The sequence below is a fragment of the Rhincodon typus genome, unplaced genomic scaffold (assembly GCF_021869965.1).
Source record: "Rhincodon typus isolate 14 unplaced genomic scaffold, sRhiTyp1.1 hic_rhity00001257, whole genome shotgun sequence".
NCBI lineage: Eukaryota > Metazoa > Chordata > Chondrichthyes > Orectolobiformes > Rhincodontidae > Rhincodon > Rhincodon typus.
In genome coordinates, this window is record NW_025966895.1 from 2,871 (window position 1) to 21,655 (window position 18,785).

General features: G+C 39.3%; 2 protein-coding genes across 12 annotated transcripts in view; one reads left to right on the forward strand and one right to left on the reverse strand.

The window, feature by feature from the left end:
* Nucleotides 1-1,217: 1,217 nt before the first annotated feature.
* srsf2a (serine and arginine rich splicing factor 2a) lies at nt 1,218-8,680 on the forward strand. 3 transcript variants are annotated; one of them, XM_048592465.1, is made up of 5 exons: nt 1,218-1,712; nt 3,541-3,851; nt 4,471-4,693; nt 7,832-7,948; nt 8,286-8,680. In XM_048592465.1, exons 1-2 carry the CDS (start codon nt 1,360-1,362, stop codon nt 3,827-3,829), a joined length of 642 nt encoding a protein of 213 aa, XP_048448422.1. In that variant the 5' UTR covers nt 1,218-1,359; the 3' UTR covers nt 3,830-3,851; nt 4,471-4,693; nt 7,832-7,948; nt 8,286-8,680. The 3 variants fall into 3 exon arrangements, with proteins under 3 accessions (XP_048448422.1, XP_048448421.1, XP_048448420.1); XM_048592463.1 differs by lacking the exon at nt 4,471-4,693 and having other exon boundaries at nt 1,219-1,712; XM_048592464.1 differs by having other exon boundaries at nt 3,541-7,948.
* The window catches only part of mettl23 (methyltransferase like 23), a 21,913-nt gene continuing 5,528 nt past the window's right edge, over nt 2,401-18,785 (reverse strand). For 2 of the 9 annotated variants that reach the window (XM_048592454.1, XM_048592457.1), the window contains 3 exons: nt 18,099-18,336; nt 15,981-16,065; nt 9,260-10,574 (listed from right to left, as the gene is read on the reverse strand). In XM_048592454.1, coding sequence (XP_048448411.1) covers nt 10,370-10,574; nt 15,981-16,065; nt 18,099-18,336 — 528 coding nt within the window. In that variant the 3' untranslated portion in view covers nt 9,260-10,369. Of the gene's footprint in view, nt 3,660-6,164; nt 6,576-9,259; nt 10,575-12,186; nt 14,952-15,980; nt 16,066-18,098; nt 18,337-18,785 lie in introns of those variants that run through there. The other 7 variants (XM_048592455.1, XM_048592459.1, XM_048592462.1 and 4 more) reach the window with 6 other exon arrangements.

The following is an 18,785-nucleotide window of genomic DNA, read 5'->3' on the forward strand; positions in this document are numbered from 1 at the left end:
AATAGGTTTAATGTAAGAAAATATGTCTCCTAAAAACTTCAAACTGAGAGAACTTAAACTGCACTTAAGCCATCTTATCAATGCAAAACCAACATTGGCAGTTTCACGGTTACACTCATCAATAAACACCTACTTCCTTTACAGATATTCAGGGCAGTTAGACATTAAGTTTATATTGAAAGTTTCAAAAAGCTTCAAAAGAAAACAAACTTAAAGTTACTAATTCCTTCCAACATTAAATGAAATGATGGAAGTCGCATGAATTCACGTTCAAGAACTGAGCACTCACTTCTATGTTGCCGCCAGTTTGAAATGCACTGAAAACTAACAGAAAGCCACATCCCAAAATTATGACATTCATGAGTTTTGTTCCTTCTGGTGTCATTGTTAAACATCTAGGTATTTGCTTGTTGCGCTGTTTTGTGGGCTTGGTAATAAATTTTAGTTTTGACTGGCAAACTTCAAAGCGATATTCTTCCAAATTCCAGCCTTTCGGTTGCAATGAGAATTTTGTTTGGTAAAAAGACTGATTCTCACTCTCTTTTCATCGTCACTCACTCCGCTTTCTTCTACTGCTCCTCACTCACTCACTCCGCTTTCTTCTACTGCTCCTCACTCACTCACTCACTCCGCTTTCTTCTACTGCTCCTCACTCACTCCGCTTTCTTCTACTGCTCCTCACTCACTCACGTCGTCCTTCCACTTCCCTCTCCTTCTTCCTCCCTTGTTCACTCTCCTCATCAAACACTCTCTCACTCCCTCCCTCCCAATCCTACTCACTTTCCACCCCACTCCCTTCTTCTTCTTCCACCTCACTCACTCAGAAATCACATCAACCAGGACAATACCGGAAACGCCAAGCGCATGCGCCGCAATCGGAAATTAATGTTAGTGTTTGAAAATTTTTCCGCTCAAGTGGATTTAACTTGGTGTTCCAAAGCCGTCGATAACGCCCCGACTAACGATTTCCCGCTCGACAACGAACGCAATGTTGAACGTCGTTGGCAGCGATGAATATGAACCGAGTAGAGCAGGAGGCGGGTAAACTACAGTTCCCAGGGGGCGCCGCGGTTGCGCCGATTTAATTCCTGAGTCAGTGACGAAACAAAATGTACAGAAATTATTATGTTGACTTTAAAACATAGAGTGCAGCGAAAAAATTCTAATTGAAGTTGAAATGTACATTTTTGGAACATCCTCTCCCTCGCCGTTTGGGTGTGTTTCCGGGTCACGCAGGCGCCATCTTGTGATTGTCGTTGGGCCAGGCGCTGGTTTTCTGGCGGTTTTCTGTATAGACCCGGCGCTACCACAGTCTCCTTCTAACCTCCTACTGTTCGGACACTAGATTGATTTGTAGCGATGAGTTACGGCCGAATGCCCCCCGATATCGAAGGGATGACTTCACTGAAGGTGGACAACCTAACTTACCGCACGTCGCCCGAGACGTTGAAGCGCGTGTTCGAGAAGTACGGCAAAGTGGGCGACGTTTACATCCCCCGAGACCGCTTCACCCGGGAGAGCCGCGGCTTCGCCTTCGTCCGGTTCCACGACAAGAGGGACGCCGAGGATGCCATCGACGCCATGGACGGCGCGATGCTGGACGGCAGGGAACTGAGGGTGCAAATGGCGCGCTATGGCCGCCCGGCCGAGTCACACCGCCGAGGAGGCTCGTCCCGACGTTACGGTGGCGCCTACGGCAGGAGAAGCCGCAGGTTGGTGGGCGAGAAAGGGAGGGGAGGGTGGTGGCATCGCCGTGCTTTATTGATTCTACCCGCCCCCAAAAGTTTTGTGTGGCGGACTGAATAAGACATGATCAAGCGCCCCCCCCCCCCCCCCGTCACCCATTCCTCTATAAACTTGTGAGAGTCGCCATTTCTTGGGGCTAGTCAAGAGTTCTCGGGAACAAAAACAGAAGTTGCTGGAAATGCTCAGCAGTTCTGGTAGCATCTGTGAAGAAGGAAAAAAATCAGAGTTAACGCTTCGGGTCCGGTGACCCTTCGTCAGAATTTCGGGAAATTGCTCCAGTTGTCAGGGTAGATATCGATTTCAACTTGTTCAAATTCGGCTGATTCTCGCCGTATAAACCTGCCTCGAAAAGGCAAGTTTTGGTTTAACTTCAAATCAAAAGGCTGGTTAGATTTTTATGTAACTAGTTTCGTTTCTTTTATCCCAAGTAGATACACATTTTCCTTTTTAACAGTATTTTTTTAAAATCTGTATATTGCCAGCTAATAGATACCGCGCCGAGGGAGGCTGTTTTCACAGGCTCTAGACAGTTATTAAAAACTGACTCTTTTGTTGCTCTTCTTGAGATAAGGATGTGCTTTACTGAGCCTGGGCGCAAAGAGTTTTGTATCGTACAGTTATCACTCCTGAGATACCGTGAACTAACTGGAGCACTTGGTTAAAGACGCGTTTATTTCATTTACTCGTGGTTGAGCAAATATTTAGGAAGCCGAACAGTTATAACAGACAAGTGATACCATTTTTGATCTCTCAACATTCAAGGGAGAATTGAGATCAATAGTAAACGTATATAATGGACGTTTCACAGAAATGAAGCATGTTCCTAAAAAATCTGTTGCACAGCATTGTGAATTCCGTTTGGAATGGATTTTATAGACTTAGTTTCTGAAGCATTCCTTGAGTTTTGACCCTGATCTAGTTTATTGAGTTCCATGTATTTCTTTGTTCTAAGGAACAACTGTTTCTTATAACATACTATTTCAAACAATGTAAATCCCTGCTGGGGGGGGGGCTTGGTTGACTTTTTGGCTGTGTCAGCTTTTAGTAATGTGGGGACAACTGATTATCTGTGGGTGCCTTAGCCTTTGCATTTGGAGAGAGGTGATGCTAACCATTCTGCTTTTTGGCAGCTGCAAATTACAGACACAAAGTGGCATTCAATAATTAAATTGTCACATGGGAGAATTGCATGGCTAAAATGGTTTAGAGATTTCATAGAAAAGCACATGTTGCTGGAAAAGCCCAACCTGGACCCAAAATGTTAAATCTGATTTTGTTCTTCACAGATTCTGCTAGACCTGCTGAGCTTTTCCAGCAACTTCTGTTTTTGTTCCTGATTTACAGCGTCTGCAGTTCTTTCGGTTTTTATTTAAAGATTTAATAGTTGTCTTAATTTCCCAATGTGCATGGGCTTATTGTTTTTAATATAAACCTAGTGAAGTGAAAAACTGTATTATGTTGTGTTTAATGAGCTCAAGATGGAAAGAGTGCTTATGGATAGGTAACAGTGCCTCTTGGAAAGAAACATCTAGGTGGATTTCAGGTGGTGGAAGGTTTGTCATCTGCATTGCCCCTTGGTTACATTTCCTATCATTGTGAGTCACATACACAAATTAAAACTTGCACTTCAAGGGAGGCATTGAGAGATGATATTACCTATGAAGCTCAAATGCAGACAGCTTTGGGTGTAGAGGGCTGTGAAAATTGGCAAACAGTGGTTTTGTCAGAGATTTCATACATTTTTTTGTATTATTTTCCACTTATTAATCTTACTAAAACTTTTTCCTTTCTCAGTCCTAGAAGACGACGTCGATCCCGTACAAGGTCCAGAAGTCGAACTAGATCAAGATCCCGCTACAGCAGGTCCAGGTCTCGCACCTATTCTCGATCTAGATCTCATTCAAAATCGAGGTCTGTTGAAAGATCAAGATCGAAGTCAAAATCTAAATCAAAGTCAAGGTCTCGGTCTGTATCAAGATCTAGGAGTGGATCGCAAATGTCTCGAGGATCAAAGTCAAAATCCCGGTCTAAAACCCCCATATATTCAAGATCTCCACAGAAAGATGGAATTGAATCACCGTAAAAAAGTGGTAAATTGCACCAAAGTGAGTAAATACACTAAAGTAGTAGCATTATTTTTTGAATCATTCTCGAAAGTAAAAATGCATATTTATGGCTTTAAGGGTGAATGAATGACTAAACTATTAAAGTTGCTTTTGGTTATTGAGAAATTCTTAAAGGGGAGGTCTTGATGCTGACTCCATTGAATTTCCATTATTAGTCATGGGGGATAATTTCCCAACTACCGTTTTGTAGTTGAAACCATTGCATGTTAGTTTATCAGTATGTATGTACCACTGTTTGTGCAGCTGAAACGTTAATTCCTGAATGCCAATTCCACACGGACAGTTAGTAAATAGTACTGCAGACTGAGTAATCCTGCGTACTTGCATAATTTGTGAATTAATGACTTCAGTTTGATCAACATCAAGGAATGAAAGTTCTGTCATTTCCTCTTAAATGTGACATTTTTGATTGAAAATCTGCAGTGTTGTGTATTGACCATGAGCCATTGTGATGCTGGTGGTTACCTCTTTGACACCCGCTTTGGTTAGCATCAGTGTGGGGGGGGTGGTGAAGAAACATTTCTGTGGAGATAATTCCTGCTTTTATATTTTAAAAAGTGTTTGAGGAATTGATTAACTTGCATTTTTTCCTATTTAGCAGGGCTACTGGCCTGGGGGAGTTGCTGTGCCCAGCAGTGTGAGAGCTGAATGAGCAAACAGTTGAAATAACAGTTGAAGTCATGATGCCAAGATGCTGTCTCTTCTGATAATTTGGCTCCTTCACACTTCAGGCACAGTAACTTATTCAAACCATTTTCCTTAGTTTGTCATCCACATTCGGATTTGAACAGCAGCAGAAAAAAAAGAACTCAAAAAATATGGTACTTCATGATCTTTCTTTTAAAGAAGTAGTGATATGGATATTAAATTTTTATAAAAATGATGTATGCTGCTGGTTCCTCTTGTGGCTGGAGAGACTTTGTGAGCCCTGTGCACTCAAATCTTGTGAATAATTTTCCTGTCTGAAGCTTAATGGTAGGTAAAAGCTGTTCCAGGGATGAATTAGAGTCTGGAAAAAAAAACCCAAGCAGAGCCAAAAACAAATTAGAATAACATAAGAATGAGAACATCAGAAATGGAAAAGAAAGTGGTTTATGGTTCAGATTGCCTCAATCTGATTGCCACTTGTTTTACTGAACAAAGTGAGACTTTGACCACTCCCTCCAAATTTTGTAGTTCACTTTTTTTTTGAAATGAATACCCAAGTGGGCAGAAGATATTTAAATTTAAAATTTTAATGATTGAAGTAGATTTTAGATCATGTGGGAATTTTATTTTTCTAATTTTGGCAGGAGTAGATTCCTCAAAACTCTAGAGAAAACAGGCCCAGTTTTCTCAATCACTTTTGAAATTATGCAGCAGGTTATGGACACAATAACACAATATTACATTGAATAGTTTTTCTGACACTTATTTTCCACAGTAAACCTGAACACTGTCAACGATGCACCTTGTCGTCAACCTTGCTTTTCCACTGATTCCCTTCACCAGAAGAGTAATTATTAACTTGTACAATTGCAGGCATATCACTGGCCTTGTTTGAGTGGTTATGCTGTCATTGGGCCAAGTGGTCACTTTGCTTTCTGTCCTCCACTCTTGAGTGCTTGACCTCGTGCACTTCTTTTTACCCCGTACCTTTTCTCGCACACAGAACTTCGCTTAGTCTGCACCCTTTCTTTCTGTACTCTCTCCCATGTTTATTTGACTTTGCATCTAACTTCAGCCTGCAACAACCAACCAATCATTTCTATAACCAAGCAGTGGAACCTCTGATGTTGGAGTGCTTAGCAGTAGTCATCTACAGTTGGGTGACACCTGGGGTTTTGGGGCTTCATGAGGGATTTCCATGCACAATCGATATCATTGTATGACAGGTTTAAAATCATTAAGTTGGTTCAATATATGCATTAATATGTTCCATATCTTAATACTCTTTTTAATCACCAAATGGTAAATGTCAAACTTCAAACCTTCATGCTATCTCTCATCTTATGTTACAATACGTTATCTTGTTTAATTCCACAATCCCCATTTTTGGAAGTAAAATGCCTAGGATTGAAATGTTACCTTATTATAAAAGTGAAGTCATTATTTTCTATCTTTTAAACGTTTTTATTTGCAATTGTTATTTTAGCTTGAAATATTTGTTTGAATGGAAAACACCTTGGTTCACAATGCAAGTCATTTTTTGGACATTTACATTGCTGATTGCTGCAGATGCTCAATGAATGGTGAAACTGCATCTTGCTACCATGACAGCAACAGATTACAAATAATCATGTCATGTGAATCTTTTTTATCCAAAGTAAGGTTTTAATTTATTGTAACCTAACATTTTTCAAAGGTCGTAACACAACATGGCACAAACACTTTGGACCTAAAATTTGAGAATCACAAATTTAATATAATCTTCGTGTTATTTTTGGCAAGGCTACAAATATTGCTCGGCCCTGGTTGCACTGAGATTGTGGTGATGGATCATCTTTAACTGCTGCAGTCTTTGTAGTAGATTCACAGAATAGTACAGTTCAGATGCTTGAGTGGTATTGGGTGGGGTCTTAAGATTTTTATCCAGCAATGATGAAGCAAGTTATTTTTAGTCCCAAGTCAGAATCCTTTCGTGTCTCTGGGATCATGATGATGTATCCATGATTTTGCTTCTCATGTTCTTCAGGGTGGGAGAGGTCTTGTGGCAGGTAGGTGCTGTTGGAGTAAGCTTGATGAGTTGATATACTGCATCCTGAGGATTATATGTACTGCAGTCGCAACAATACACTGGTGAAGGGATGGATATTGAGTTCACTGGCAAGGGTGCTGAGCAAGCGGATTACTTTGTCTTGGATAATGCCACTTTTCTTCAGTTTTGTTGTGGCTGCATTCACCCAGGCAACTGGTGAGTATGTTATCAAGCTCCTGACTTTCAAGTGTGGAGTTAATATAGATATTGAAGTCTTGGTTTAATATTACGATTACAATGCAGTCAGGTACAAGCTGATAAAACAAACTCTTCTTTGTCAACCGTTAAAAGGATTGTATTTAAATGATGACAGATATTGTCTTCTAAATGAAATGATTGGTAATTACATCTGCATGACAGACGAGCATTTTATTCAACTTGCTAATGAGTATTGCCAGTTGTCACCAGCATCCATTTTTTTCTCTGCATGAGAAAGTTGTTGATTTGGTTTTACTTAAAAATTTGAGGTTTAATATTAATGGATACAAATATCCATAGAATGGATACAAAATGAAAGAAAGGAATTGCAATGAAGTATTAAGGCATCTAGAATTTTTGGTTTTATAGATAATACTGTAGGTTTTAATCATGATAGTGGTGATATCAAGACTTGTTTTGTGATACTAAGTGGGAAGTTACACAAGACTGGAATTGAAAATTGCACTTTGTAAATAATTTTTATTGGATTGTGTTTGGTGTTCCAGAAATCATATTAATATTCTGTTTATGCAGAGTTTTATTTGCATGATTTCAAAGCTTTCAAAAAAGTTTTTAGACAATTTTTCATTCAGCAATTGCAAAATTGTTAGTATTAGCTGCCTTACTATTTCCTGTGCTAACATTTTGACGTTATGGCAAATTAAATATTTGTTCCAGAGGCAGCCTTCAGTGAGGCATACATGCAAGCTTTGATAGTTGAAATGGTGTTGGACCTTTTTGTTATTTAGTTGTTCATATCCAATATCATGTTACCTGAAAGTTGCCCTCGAGAATCCCATAAGTATAAATTTAATGGAATGTACTCTTTGGGTGAAGTATACTTTTTAAAATTTAATTATCCTGTTGTAAGAACAAAAGGGAAAAGCTTTTGTGCTGAACAGGTGGACCCCTGTTTGAACTAAGTGTAACTTCTACAATTCTAGTAAGCAAGGTTATTTTGGATATTTTTTAACATTTGTGAAGGAGATTTTTTAAAAAAGTTTAATTTGTCTGTTTGTTCTAGATATTCTGGATGGCTGGAAGATTTACATGGTAGATGCCTTGCAAGAAATACCAACTCTTGACAACTGTTTAGGTGGTGGAGAGACCTTCCTAAAATAAGCAGTGATCTACTTAAAAGGTTATTATAACATTATTGTTTATAATAGGTTTTGTCAGTTTAAGTCTTGAATTAAAATTAGTGTCTGAGAAGGCTCATTATGTGTTATGTGCCATCTGTGTTGCTATTACTTAAACTTCTTACAATTTAGTGAAATGTTCGACTTCAGATGCATTTTGGCTTGGATATGTACATAAGGTAAAAAGCATGGAACGTATTTCCAGGTTTTGTAAAGTTTTTTTTTTCTGTACGCTGAAGTAATTATCTTTCTAAATTTCAACTTTGCATATGTCTTTTTCTGTTATTTTTATTTCAGTCTAATACTAATCTTATTGTCTCATGTATTTTTGTGCACTAGGCGCAGTTGTGTAGCAGTTCTGTAAAGCGGGTTAGCTGTAAGGTGGCGTGTTGCAGTGCAGTGCAGAGTGCTTGGCTGTGTCCTGTATTCTCCTGATTGCTCCTGTAATGATGCCTTGACGTGCAGAAAATATGGCTGTCCAGTAAAATGCCTGTCAGCTGCACCTCCAGAGACGTGGCTGCGTGTAAATTATGGAGCAGGCAGTAAGCACCTTTAGCTACCTTGTTTTTGTACTTGGTAATGTGGTTTATCCATTACCACATGGAATACACTGTTTAGAATGCTGTTAATTTTTGAAATTGAGTGTAATTAACAGTTTTATTAGCTTCAGTACATGAATCCTGTACAACTTGTATGTCTGTAATGATATTAAAGATTTTTTTTCTTGGTGTTAATTGTTCCATGTTTATAACTGTTAAAAGCTGTTTTCTGAATACATTCTTCAGTGATCTTGGGATATTGACTTAGACGTGTGGTTGCTCGGTTGAGCTACTGCAGATGGGAACTATTGTTTTGATTTACTAAATGAAAACAATTGTGCAGGGGAGAAATTGTTGCTTAAATTCAACATCTCACTTTTTTAAAAAAATCAGTTGATCTGCTTTGAAAATTCTTAGACCATTTTGGTAAACATTAAATTTTGACAATCTTTAAGGTTAAAGTTTATCTTTGTAGCTACTGTGTGCATGGATCCAGAGCTCTTGTGCTGGAAACTTGGCACAAAGCTTTAAATTAATTATTTCCTTGTTCATAAAAACCTGACCTCAATACTTGGATATTTGAAATGATTTTTGCTCCACTGGGAAATAATCATGCGGTTCTAACTTAAGCTAAGCCTGGTCTTATTTGCATTGCATTTGAACTGAAAAACACAAGATTCTGATATCATTGGGACCTGTCCAGATTTCAGTTAGAACTCAAAATTTGCCACAAATGTGCTAAACAGATCATTTCATACAACATGCAAAGGTAACTATATTTGTCCAGAGCTTAGAGCAATTTTATTCAGATGTATCGCACAGAAAGAAAAATGCTGACCAGACAACGAAGCATTACATAGGGATCCTTCAGTACTTGTATTGCAGAGTGATGACCATAGCACGGCTGGGAATAAATTGAGTTGCACATGCAATTTAACTCTGAAGTCTCACTTCTGGTTGTCAGAGCTTTTCTTGATGTGTGGGAAGGACAAGCTGTAAACCACATGATGTTCGTTGGATAAAAATAGTACAATGGAAGAAATTGTAGCCCTGGCATCCCTGTCTGCCAGAGATGTTGGGCAGACCCCCTTTTCTGGTCTTGATATTTTAGGAGATAGCAACAGTTCAGTTATCTTAGAATGTTGTTACTGTATTTGTAAAAATATACAGTAGCTACATAAATACTCCACACTTGAATCTTGTCACCTCTTTATATGTTGAATAGTAATGAAATCCTTTCTCTTAGACACTGAAAAATTGTCTTTGGAACTTTACAGTAGTATACCTGGTTGCATAGTGTTGGCTGTACCTCTGCACGATGTGACTATTCAAATGGGATTTTTAAGACTTTACACTACTCGTAGAATGGAATTTTACATGCCGTAAGATGGAAGCTGGTGATTCATGCTCCCTACTCTGTGGGTTGTGTGTTTTAATATGGGATCAAATGTGTTTTCAGGCATACTGCAATATAACTCCAGACAGTAGTTTTGCCTGTTTGAGAAATATTATCCTAAAAATTTGTAATTTTTTCATAGCACAAATTTGCTCTAAGGTATAGTTGTATTTGTAATACATGTGCTAGATATGTAGTAAACATTTATAACATTTCATTTGGAAATGTCATCTGTATTGTACAGCAATTTTTACAGACATTGTAAGCGCTCAAACCTAAATCTTGCTGTTGACTGGGGAAAAAGGTGTTTGTATTCTCCCTCAACTTGCTATTATGGTTACAGTACACCAACCATGAAAAATTGATGTGTTTTTAAAATGGAGTGGGAAGCAGAGCGATTGGAATTCGGCAACACCAGCAGCCAAAACTTTTCTGTTGGCAACTTAGGCCCCATTCCTTGTTATAGTTGGAATGTCATCTGCATGCTGCTAGTGAAACCAGCTGGCAATGTCATATGTGTAAGAGCTGAAATTTGGGTGAAGATACCCACTTTCCACAACATAGGCTACCAGGGCAGAACTGACAGCCTTTGGTAAGATTAGATTTTTGAAGTCTGGAGTTGCCCTTGGCTTTGCATGGAAAACATGAAACAACTTTTCACGCCCTTTTTTGGCCTGTTCTTGCTGTCGTAAGCTGGTGAGGAAACATCAATAATTAAAATCTTTGGATGCAAAAACTGCAGATGTGAGCCTGTTATAATAGACAAATGAAAATTAAGACTTATTTGATTTCAGGTGAGTTTAAAAAAAGCAAATTAAAATAAATAACAAGGTGTAGAGCTGGATGAACACAGCAGGCCAAGCAGCATCAGAGGAGCAGGAAAGCTGACGTTTCGGGTCTGGACCCTTCTTCAGAAATGGGGGAGGGGAAGGGGATTCTGAAATAAATAGGGAGGGGTGGGAGATGGATGGAAGATGGATAAAGGAGCAAATAGGCAGAGAGGAGATAGGCAGGGATGGAGCCAGTAAAGGAAGGTGGACAGGTCAAGGAGGCAGGGATGTGGGTGGGGGTTGAGATAGGAGGAGTGGACAAGCTGGGCTGGTTTTGGGATGTTTTTGGAGTCGGGGAGATTTTGAAGCTTGTGAAGTCCACATTGATACCATTGGGCTGCAGGGTTCCCAAGAGAAATGAGGTGCTGTTCCTGCAACCTTTGGGTGGCATCGTTGTGGCACTGGAGGAGGCCTAGGATGCACATGTCGTCCAAGGAGTGGGAGGGGGAGTTGAAGTGGTCCGCGACTGAGAAGTGTAGTCGTTTGTCACGAACCGAGCGCAGGTGTTCCACAAAGCAGTCTCCAGGCTTCCGCTTGGTTTCTCCGTCCCCGTCTCCTTAACCTGTCCATCTCCTTTCCAAGTATCTGCTCCTTTATCCATCTTCTATCCACCTCCACCTCCACCTCTCTGTCTTTATTTCAGAATCCCCTTCTCCTCCCCCATTTCTGAAGAAGGGTCCAGACCCGAAACGTCAGCTTTCCTGCTCCTCTGCTACTTGGCCTGCTGTGTTCATCCAGCTCTACACCTTATTATCTCAAATTCTCCATCATCGGCAGTTCCTACTATCTCTGAATAAATTAAAATAGATGTTGGAATTAATATAGCATGTTAACAGGGAGTTTTCTTCCCTAACCTATCTGAATTCTGCTGCAAGGACAGGCTTGAACATCAACATTCTTACTAGGAAGAACAGTTGAAGCATGAGGAATTGGATTTGTCGAATTGTTTCCAAGTTTCAAAAAAATCATATTTGAATTGTGCTTCGTTACAGCTGTATTATAACTTCAATTGTCATTCAATGATGCTTCAGACGGAATAATGCAGGACAGAGAACTGAGGTAGAAGATCAACTTTGATCTTGTTAGTTAAAGCAGTACTGAAGGGCTGAATGTTATACTCCTGTTTTTATTGTACATCTTGAAAGGGGAAGATAAATATTTAGAACAGTACAATAAGACAGTGCTAGCTTTGGGCACTTCTATCCAATATGTATTGCGGATGTTACTTAGGTTGACTGAGGTGCATTGTCCGCAGCGTAGCTTTGCACTGTTTCAATTCTGTATGAGGTTGGGTAATGTGGTCTAAATTTCATAACTTATTTAATAGATGACCATTTTCATATAGCTAAGACATCTTAGCTCATTTACAAAGGGGCCACAGTTTATGCAGCTAGAGATTATTAAATAGTTATGTAAACTGTGTTGCCAGGAGAACACTGAATGTGGCAAATTATTGCTAAGCCATAAATCTAGACTTCAGAAATGGCTTTTTATTAAGGTTGTGGTTCGTTAACATCAATGAATAAGACCGGATGGAAGAAACAACTAGAGTATTGATTTGAAGTAGTACAAATTTTCTACAAGGAGCAAACTAACCTGTAGAACTGCTGTCATATTAATCTAGCACAACAGTCATGCTATAGAGAAGGAAAAAAACCATGGTTTTGTCCATATTTCTGCAGTTAGTGTGATGAGTATTATGCAGCTTCTATTTAGATTAAAATCAGTCTGTTGACATAATACACAAACATTCATGTGAAACGTGAAGTTCCAACAGACTTCAAGTAATTGAAAAACACTGGAAATACTTAGCAGCTGTGTTTGTAGAGGGAACATAGAGTTTGGTATGAGCAAGTGAAAATGCTATTCCAAAATGAGTTTCTCTAAAATTGAATGCTGGAAGATTGAGTGAAAACATCAACCAAGTCTGCAAGTCCAGCTCGTCCCTGCCTCCCTAACCTGTTCTTCCTCCCACCTATCCCTTCCTCCCACCTATCCCCTCCTCCCACCTCAAGCCGCACCTCCATCTCCTACCGACCAACCTCATCCCACCCCCTTGACCTGTCCGTCCTCCCTGGACTGACCTATCCCCTTCCCAACTCCCCACCTACACTCACCTTTCCTGGCCCCATCCCCGCCTCTTCGACCTGTTTGTTTCTTCTCCACCTATCCTCTCCTCTATCCCTCTTCTATCCGCCTCTCACTCTCTCCCTATTTATTTCAAAACCCCCTTCCCCTCCCCCTTTTCTGATGAAGGGTCTAGGCCCGAAACGTCAGCCTCTCTGCTCCTATGATGCTGCTTGGCCTGCTGTGTTCATCCAGCCCTGCACCTTGTTGTCCTGCAAGATTCTTATTAACTTTAATCCTTACCTAATGATTGCTGGAGCAGAACATAAGCGCGTTTCAAACTCCCAAAATGAGGTTTGGAATTAGTGAAGTTCAATATATTTACATTCAATAAAATCTTGTCAAAAGAATGTTGCTAAAGTCCATTATTGCATTTGTTAAATAGCTGGAGGCTGAAAATAACTTTTAATGAATGCTTTCAATAACAAATAACAATTACCAAACTGATCATATTTGCAGTATCCTTAACTGTAACCTTTCTCTACTGCTCATCAGTTGGCTAGGATGAGCTGCTGCTTAAGATCATGAAGAAAGAGCTTACGTTAATCTTTATTTTCCTTTACTAATTTAACCTTCCATCCTATCTACTTACAGAAAGTTTTTAATTTTGGCTCTATTTTCTATTGGTATTTATTTATTTACAGTTCACTTACTTTGCTTTCAATGCAGGGGTGAGACATTAACCAGTGGAGTTTATTTTCTGCATTGAAGGCACAACTGCAAATTATGTCATCGCATCAAACATGTATAAGTCTGCATAATGCTTGGGGAGAAAGACCAGCATTCAAACACCCAGCAAAACAAATGTAAACTTCAAGATCTGTGTTAGCGCAATATGATATATTTACTTTGGTCTTCAGTTTCTAATTGATTGAAGTTAACTACCTGAACTAATTCAACTAAACATTGGCAAAGTTATTATTTAGCAATGCTGTAACATTAACTATGGTTGCTTGGCAATGCAAAATCAGCAATAACATTGTAAAGGGTTAATTATGCATTAAATTGTTTGGTTGTCACCAGAATTCGTATTTGGAACATGGGGTAATTGGATATCAAATGTAGCATAAGTTCTTCTTTGGAGAGGAACAAGTGATTGAGACTATGGATAAAGTACAACCAATTTAAAATAAACACCCATCAAGCAGTTTCATTTCACCATTAGGGGAAGCAAATTAGATGTGTCCATTTATTTCTGATTAGGGGAAAATGTTATATATGTAAATATTTAACTTGTTCCTCTGTTTAAGAGTTAGAATGGGGTGGGGTGGGGGTAAGAATTGGTACTTGGAACAAAATGATTCAACTAAAAAAAATTCCTGGTTGCTTTGTGCAAATAAAATATCTCCTAATTCAAGTGTATGTTGGAGATCAACTTGTATCAAGCTAGAATAATCATTGTGAAAAGGAAATGTTTTCTATAACATTATTTTTATAGTCTTGGAGCAGGGGTAAACAACAATCATTTCATTGTACTTCCAGCTACAAATGAGGACTGGATAGAATGGGAAAGCTACTGCCTTATTTTCTTGTTTAGGGTCTTCAAACAATCAAAATTAAGCTAGAACATGAAATACACATAATTAGTACAGTTTTTGGTTCAGTGGTTTTGTAGGAGATAGTAACTGGGATACTTTATATCAAAAATAAGGGATTATTGGTTTTCAAGTTAATAAAAGCTTTGATACCATACATTGCTATTTGTTCCTTCCATGCCAGACCAATTCTATCAACAGCAAAACTGCTGCAGTTAAATATTTTTGTCGCTAGTTTTTCCACATAGTATCAAATACTAAACTGGGATGTTCAGGTTTTCTTCAGAATTATCCTATACATTGATTCTACATGAAAAAATTACAGCACATATGGTGATTGCAGCCTTTCTAAAACAACCCATTCAGCAAGAATAGCATATCTATTTTTGCCATTGAATTAGCTTCAGGTTACTGAAGGAATACTAGTCCCTAAAGTGATAATCATCATCTGAATAGTGTGACTTCCAGGGAGGTTGGATCCAGCAAGGAATTCTTCATCTGCTTCAAATGTTTCTAGTGGAATGTGAACACACTTCAAATTCCACTTATACAACAATGATTCAATTGACCAATCAGCACTGGAAGAAAAAAAATTATAGTAAAAGGACATTTACAGCAAAAGTGCATATCTCCTGCAACCCAAACGTTTCTCATTTGCAGTGAGGTTAATAATGTAAAGTTTTAAGAGTGCCATGTTGGACGGTCTAGAATAATGAAAATTGGCATAATATCCCATTGGATTGTGGTATCCTAGGAATAGAAGTGGAATTAATACAGTAGAATTGAAGTGCAAAATGTACTGGTATGAAAAGTGGGAAACAATTTAAATATGCCCCAAAAATCACCTATGTCCACTTGCAAAGAAATTCAAATGGCTTCACCAGCTGCATACCATTGTTTCTGCTTGAGTGTTATTGGGAAAATATACTTGTGAATGGAACAGCTTAGGTTAAACTATAGGTTTGTGTTGATATATTTGCTCCATTGCACTATTTATTCAATTGTGCAATGCAATGGAATTTCATTTTTTTTTCTTAAAGATTTTGGTGCAGTTCTGATAAGAAAATAGTTTCAGCAGTAAACATTTTATTATGATGTCAGGATTCTGCCTTCAAATATACAACAAAAAAGTTAATTCAATTAGTGCATACCAGTCAGTTTCTGAAAATTATTTATTCAGAAAAATCTTTTAATGTACTGATAAGGCATTTGCCCTATTAATTTCCCTAAACTAATGCCTCAGCTGAAAATGGCAATGTCTTGACTGAGAGTGTGATTTCTTACATAGAAGTACTTCTGTTAAAATATAAATGCAATCAAGCGGGTGAACTTGTTAGCCTGTTCTACAAAGCTTGTGAGTTTAAGCTACAGCCAGACAGAAAGCCAGTATCTCCCTTCTCGTTGGCTAGCAGATGGTCTAAGCAACTGGCAATAGAAATATTACACAAGGGGAAGAATGCCTCAATTCCATAAACCGGAAGTTTTTATTATTCAGTTGGAATAATTATCAACTGAAAATTTTACATTGAAATAGTACTTCAATCAAAAATGCTAATAAAAGGGATTTAAAATGTTGTTCAGGCACAAGTAGTAATTTAAAAACTTACCTACGTTCCTGATACGTGGTCCAGAAAAGTGCATGTGGATTTTTTCGGATGAGGTAAAAAATTGTTGTTAATATATTCTCAAAGTCTATTTTTTAAAAAGAAAGACAACATTATTTTCTAGTTTGTCACATTCATCAATAAATTGATAAGAAATTAAGCTTAATGTCTGTCAGCACAAACGTGAAAGTTATCTTAAAATTTCCAGGAACCTTAAACTACATGCAAAGCAGGCTAAGTAGCATCAGGGGAGCAGGAAAGCTGACGTTTCGGGTCCGGACCCTTCTTCAGAAATGGGGGAGGGGAAGGGGATTCTGAAATAAATAGAGAGAGAGGGGGAGGTGGATGGAAGATGGATAAAGGAGCAGATAGATGGAGAGGAGACGGACAGGTCAAGGAGGCGGGGATGGAGCCAGTAAAGGTGAGTGTAGGTGGGGAGTTAGGGTGGGGGTTGGTCAGTCCAGGGAAGACGGACAAGTCAAGGAGGCGAGGATGACGCTGGTAGGTAGGCGGTAGGGGTGGGGTTTGAGGTGGGAGGAGTGGATAGGTGGGAGAAAGGACGGACAGGTTAGGGGGATAGGGACGAGATGGGCTGGTTTTGGGATGCGGTCGGGGGCGGGAGGATTTTGAAGCTTGTGACGTTCACAATTTTACCATTGTGCTGCAGGGTTCCCAAGCGGAATATGAGGTGCTGTCCCTGCAACTCCCCACCATCCTTGCCACTTTTCCCTGCAACCGCAGGAAGTGCTACACCTGCCCCCACACCTCACCCCCATTCCAGGACCCAAGAAAACCTTCCACATCAAACAGATGTTCACCTGCACATCTGCTAATGTGGTATACTGTATCCGCTGTTCCCGTTGTGGCCTCCTCTACATCAGGAAACCAAGCAGAGGCTTGGAGACCGCTTTGTGGAACACCTACGCTCAGTTCGTGACAAATGACTGCACTTTCCAGTCGCGAACCACTTCAACTCCCCCTCCCACTCCTTGGACGACATGTCCATCCTGGGCCTCCTCCAGTGCCACAATGATGCCACCCGAAAGCTGCAGGAACAGCAACTCATATTCCGCTTGGGAACCCTGCAGCACAATGGTAAAATTGTGGACGTCACAAGCTTCAAAATCTCCCCGCCCTTGACCGCATCCCAAAACTAGCCCAGCTTGTCCCCACCTCCCTAACCTGTCCGTCCTTTCTCCCACCTCAACCCCCACCCCCACCTCCTACCTACCAGTCTCATTCCCGCCTCCTTGACCTGTCCGTCTCCTCTTCACCTATCTGCTCCTTTATCCATCTTCCATCTGCTTCCCCCTCTCTCTCTATTTATTTCAGAATTCCCTTCCCCTCCCCCATTTCTGAAGAAGGGTCCAGACCCGAAATGTCAGCTTTCCTGCTCCTCTGATGCTGCTTGGCCTGCTTTGTTCATCCAGCTCTACACCTTGTTATCTCAGATTCTCCAGCATCGGCAGTTCCTACTATCTCTGCAACAAGTAGTAGTTAAGGTAAATTTAAGCATATTTTGGGGGAAAAAACCGCAAAAATATTGCAGGTAATCAAGTACTATGCATTCAAATCAGCAGGTATGAAGAGAAACTGCCAGATTGCTAACTTTTCACCTGATATCTGCAGATTGTGCCAGAGATGGATAGGGTAAACAGACAAGGACTTTTCCCCAGATGCTGCCAGCCCTATTGAGTTTTGCCAGTAATTTCAGCTTTTGTTTTAGATCTCCATCATCCACTGTTCTTTGTTTTATTTTGGTGTTCAGTAACTTGATGGAGCATTTGAATAGCAAGTTCTGCTTCATGGTTAATTGTGTTGATTTTAACAATCTGCATTTATGCTGCACTTTTTAACTTGTAAAAACATTCCCAAGTGTTTTACAAGGAAATGAAAAGAAATCTGCCAAATTTTGTGTCCAGGCAGTTAACTGAAACTTGCCTAAGTGGAATTTGATGAAAAGGAGTTTTTATAATCTGTCAAAGTTATATGCTGTGAAATTCTGTTTTCCCTCTAAGATAAATATAGCAGTAACTAACATTATTTGGTCAATCCAAAACATAAGAAAATCCTTTCTATCGTAATGTAGAAGTATAGGCTTTGTAAATATTAAACCTTTACCTTCAGTGTCATAAAACACATCAGAACCCAGAATTATGTCTATCTGCGGTAACAACACGAGATCAGGGGATATTTGCCCCCAGGTTAAACCGATGACCGGCACATCCTCAAGTTTATTAATCTGGCAACTGAGGCGGCAGTTATTCAAGCAATTTGGAATCTCTGCACCATCCGATAAAATCACACTGGCACCACATTTTGCTGCCACTATGCCAGGTAAGCCCGCACCAGCTCCAATCTGAAAACAAAATTAATTCCTGCATTATTGCATATTGAAAATATTACACTTTGAATATAATTTTAAAAGTCTATTTTTGTAATTTTAAAGTATTGCAGCTTTTTATTTGCAAATGGAATCACAATGTTTTTATACAGGTCAATTAATCTAGCAAGATGTGTAAATGGTGACAAATACAACAGCAGTGATTTTTGGAAGAAAATACGTGAAGTACTAATCTTTATGATATAACAATACATTATTTAAAAAGCTGTGTGATTCCAATTTTAAGAATTTGAATGCAATTTTGCATAAGCATCGGGTAATGTTTTAAAGTATCATACCTCTTTCTATCCTTTTTAAGAGACCAGCTCAGAAGTTGCCTGATATGCTAACTTTTTGGTGGAAATTTTGTAAACCATTTCCTTATAAGGGTCAGAGATAGTAGGAACTGCAGATGCTGGAGAATC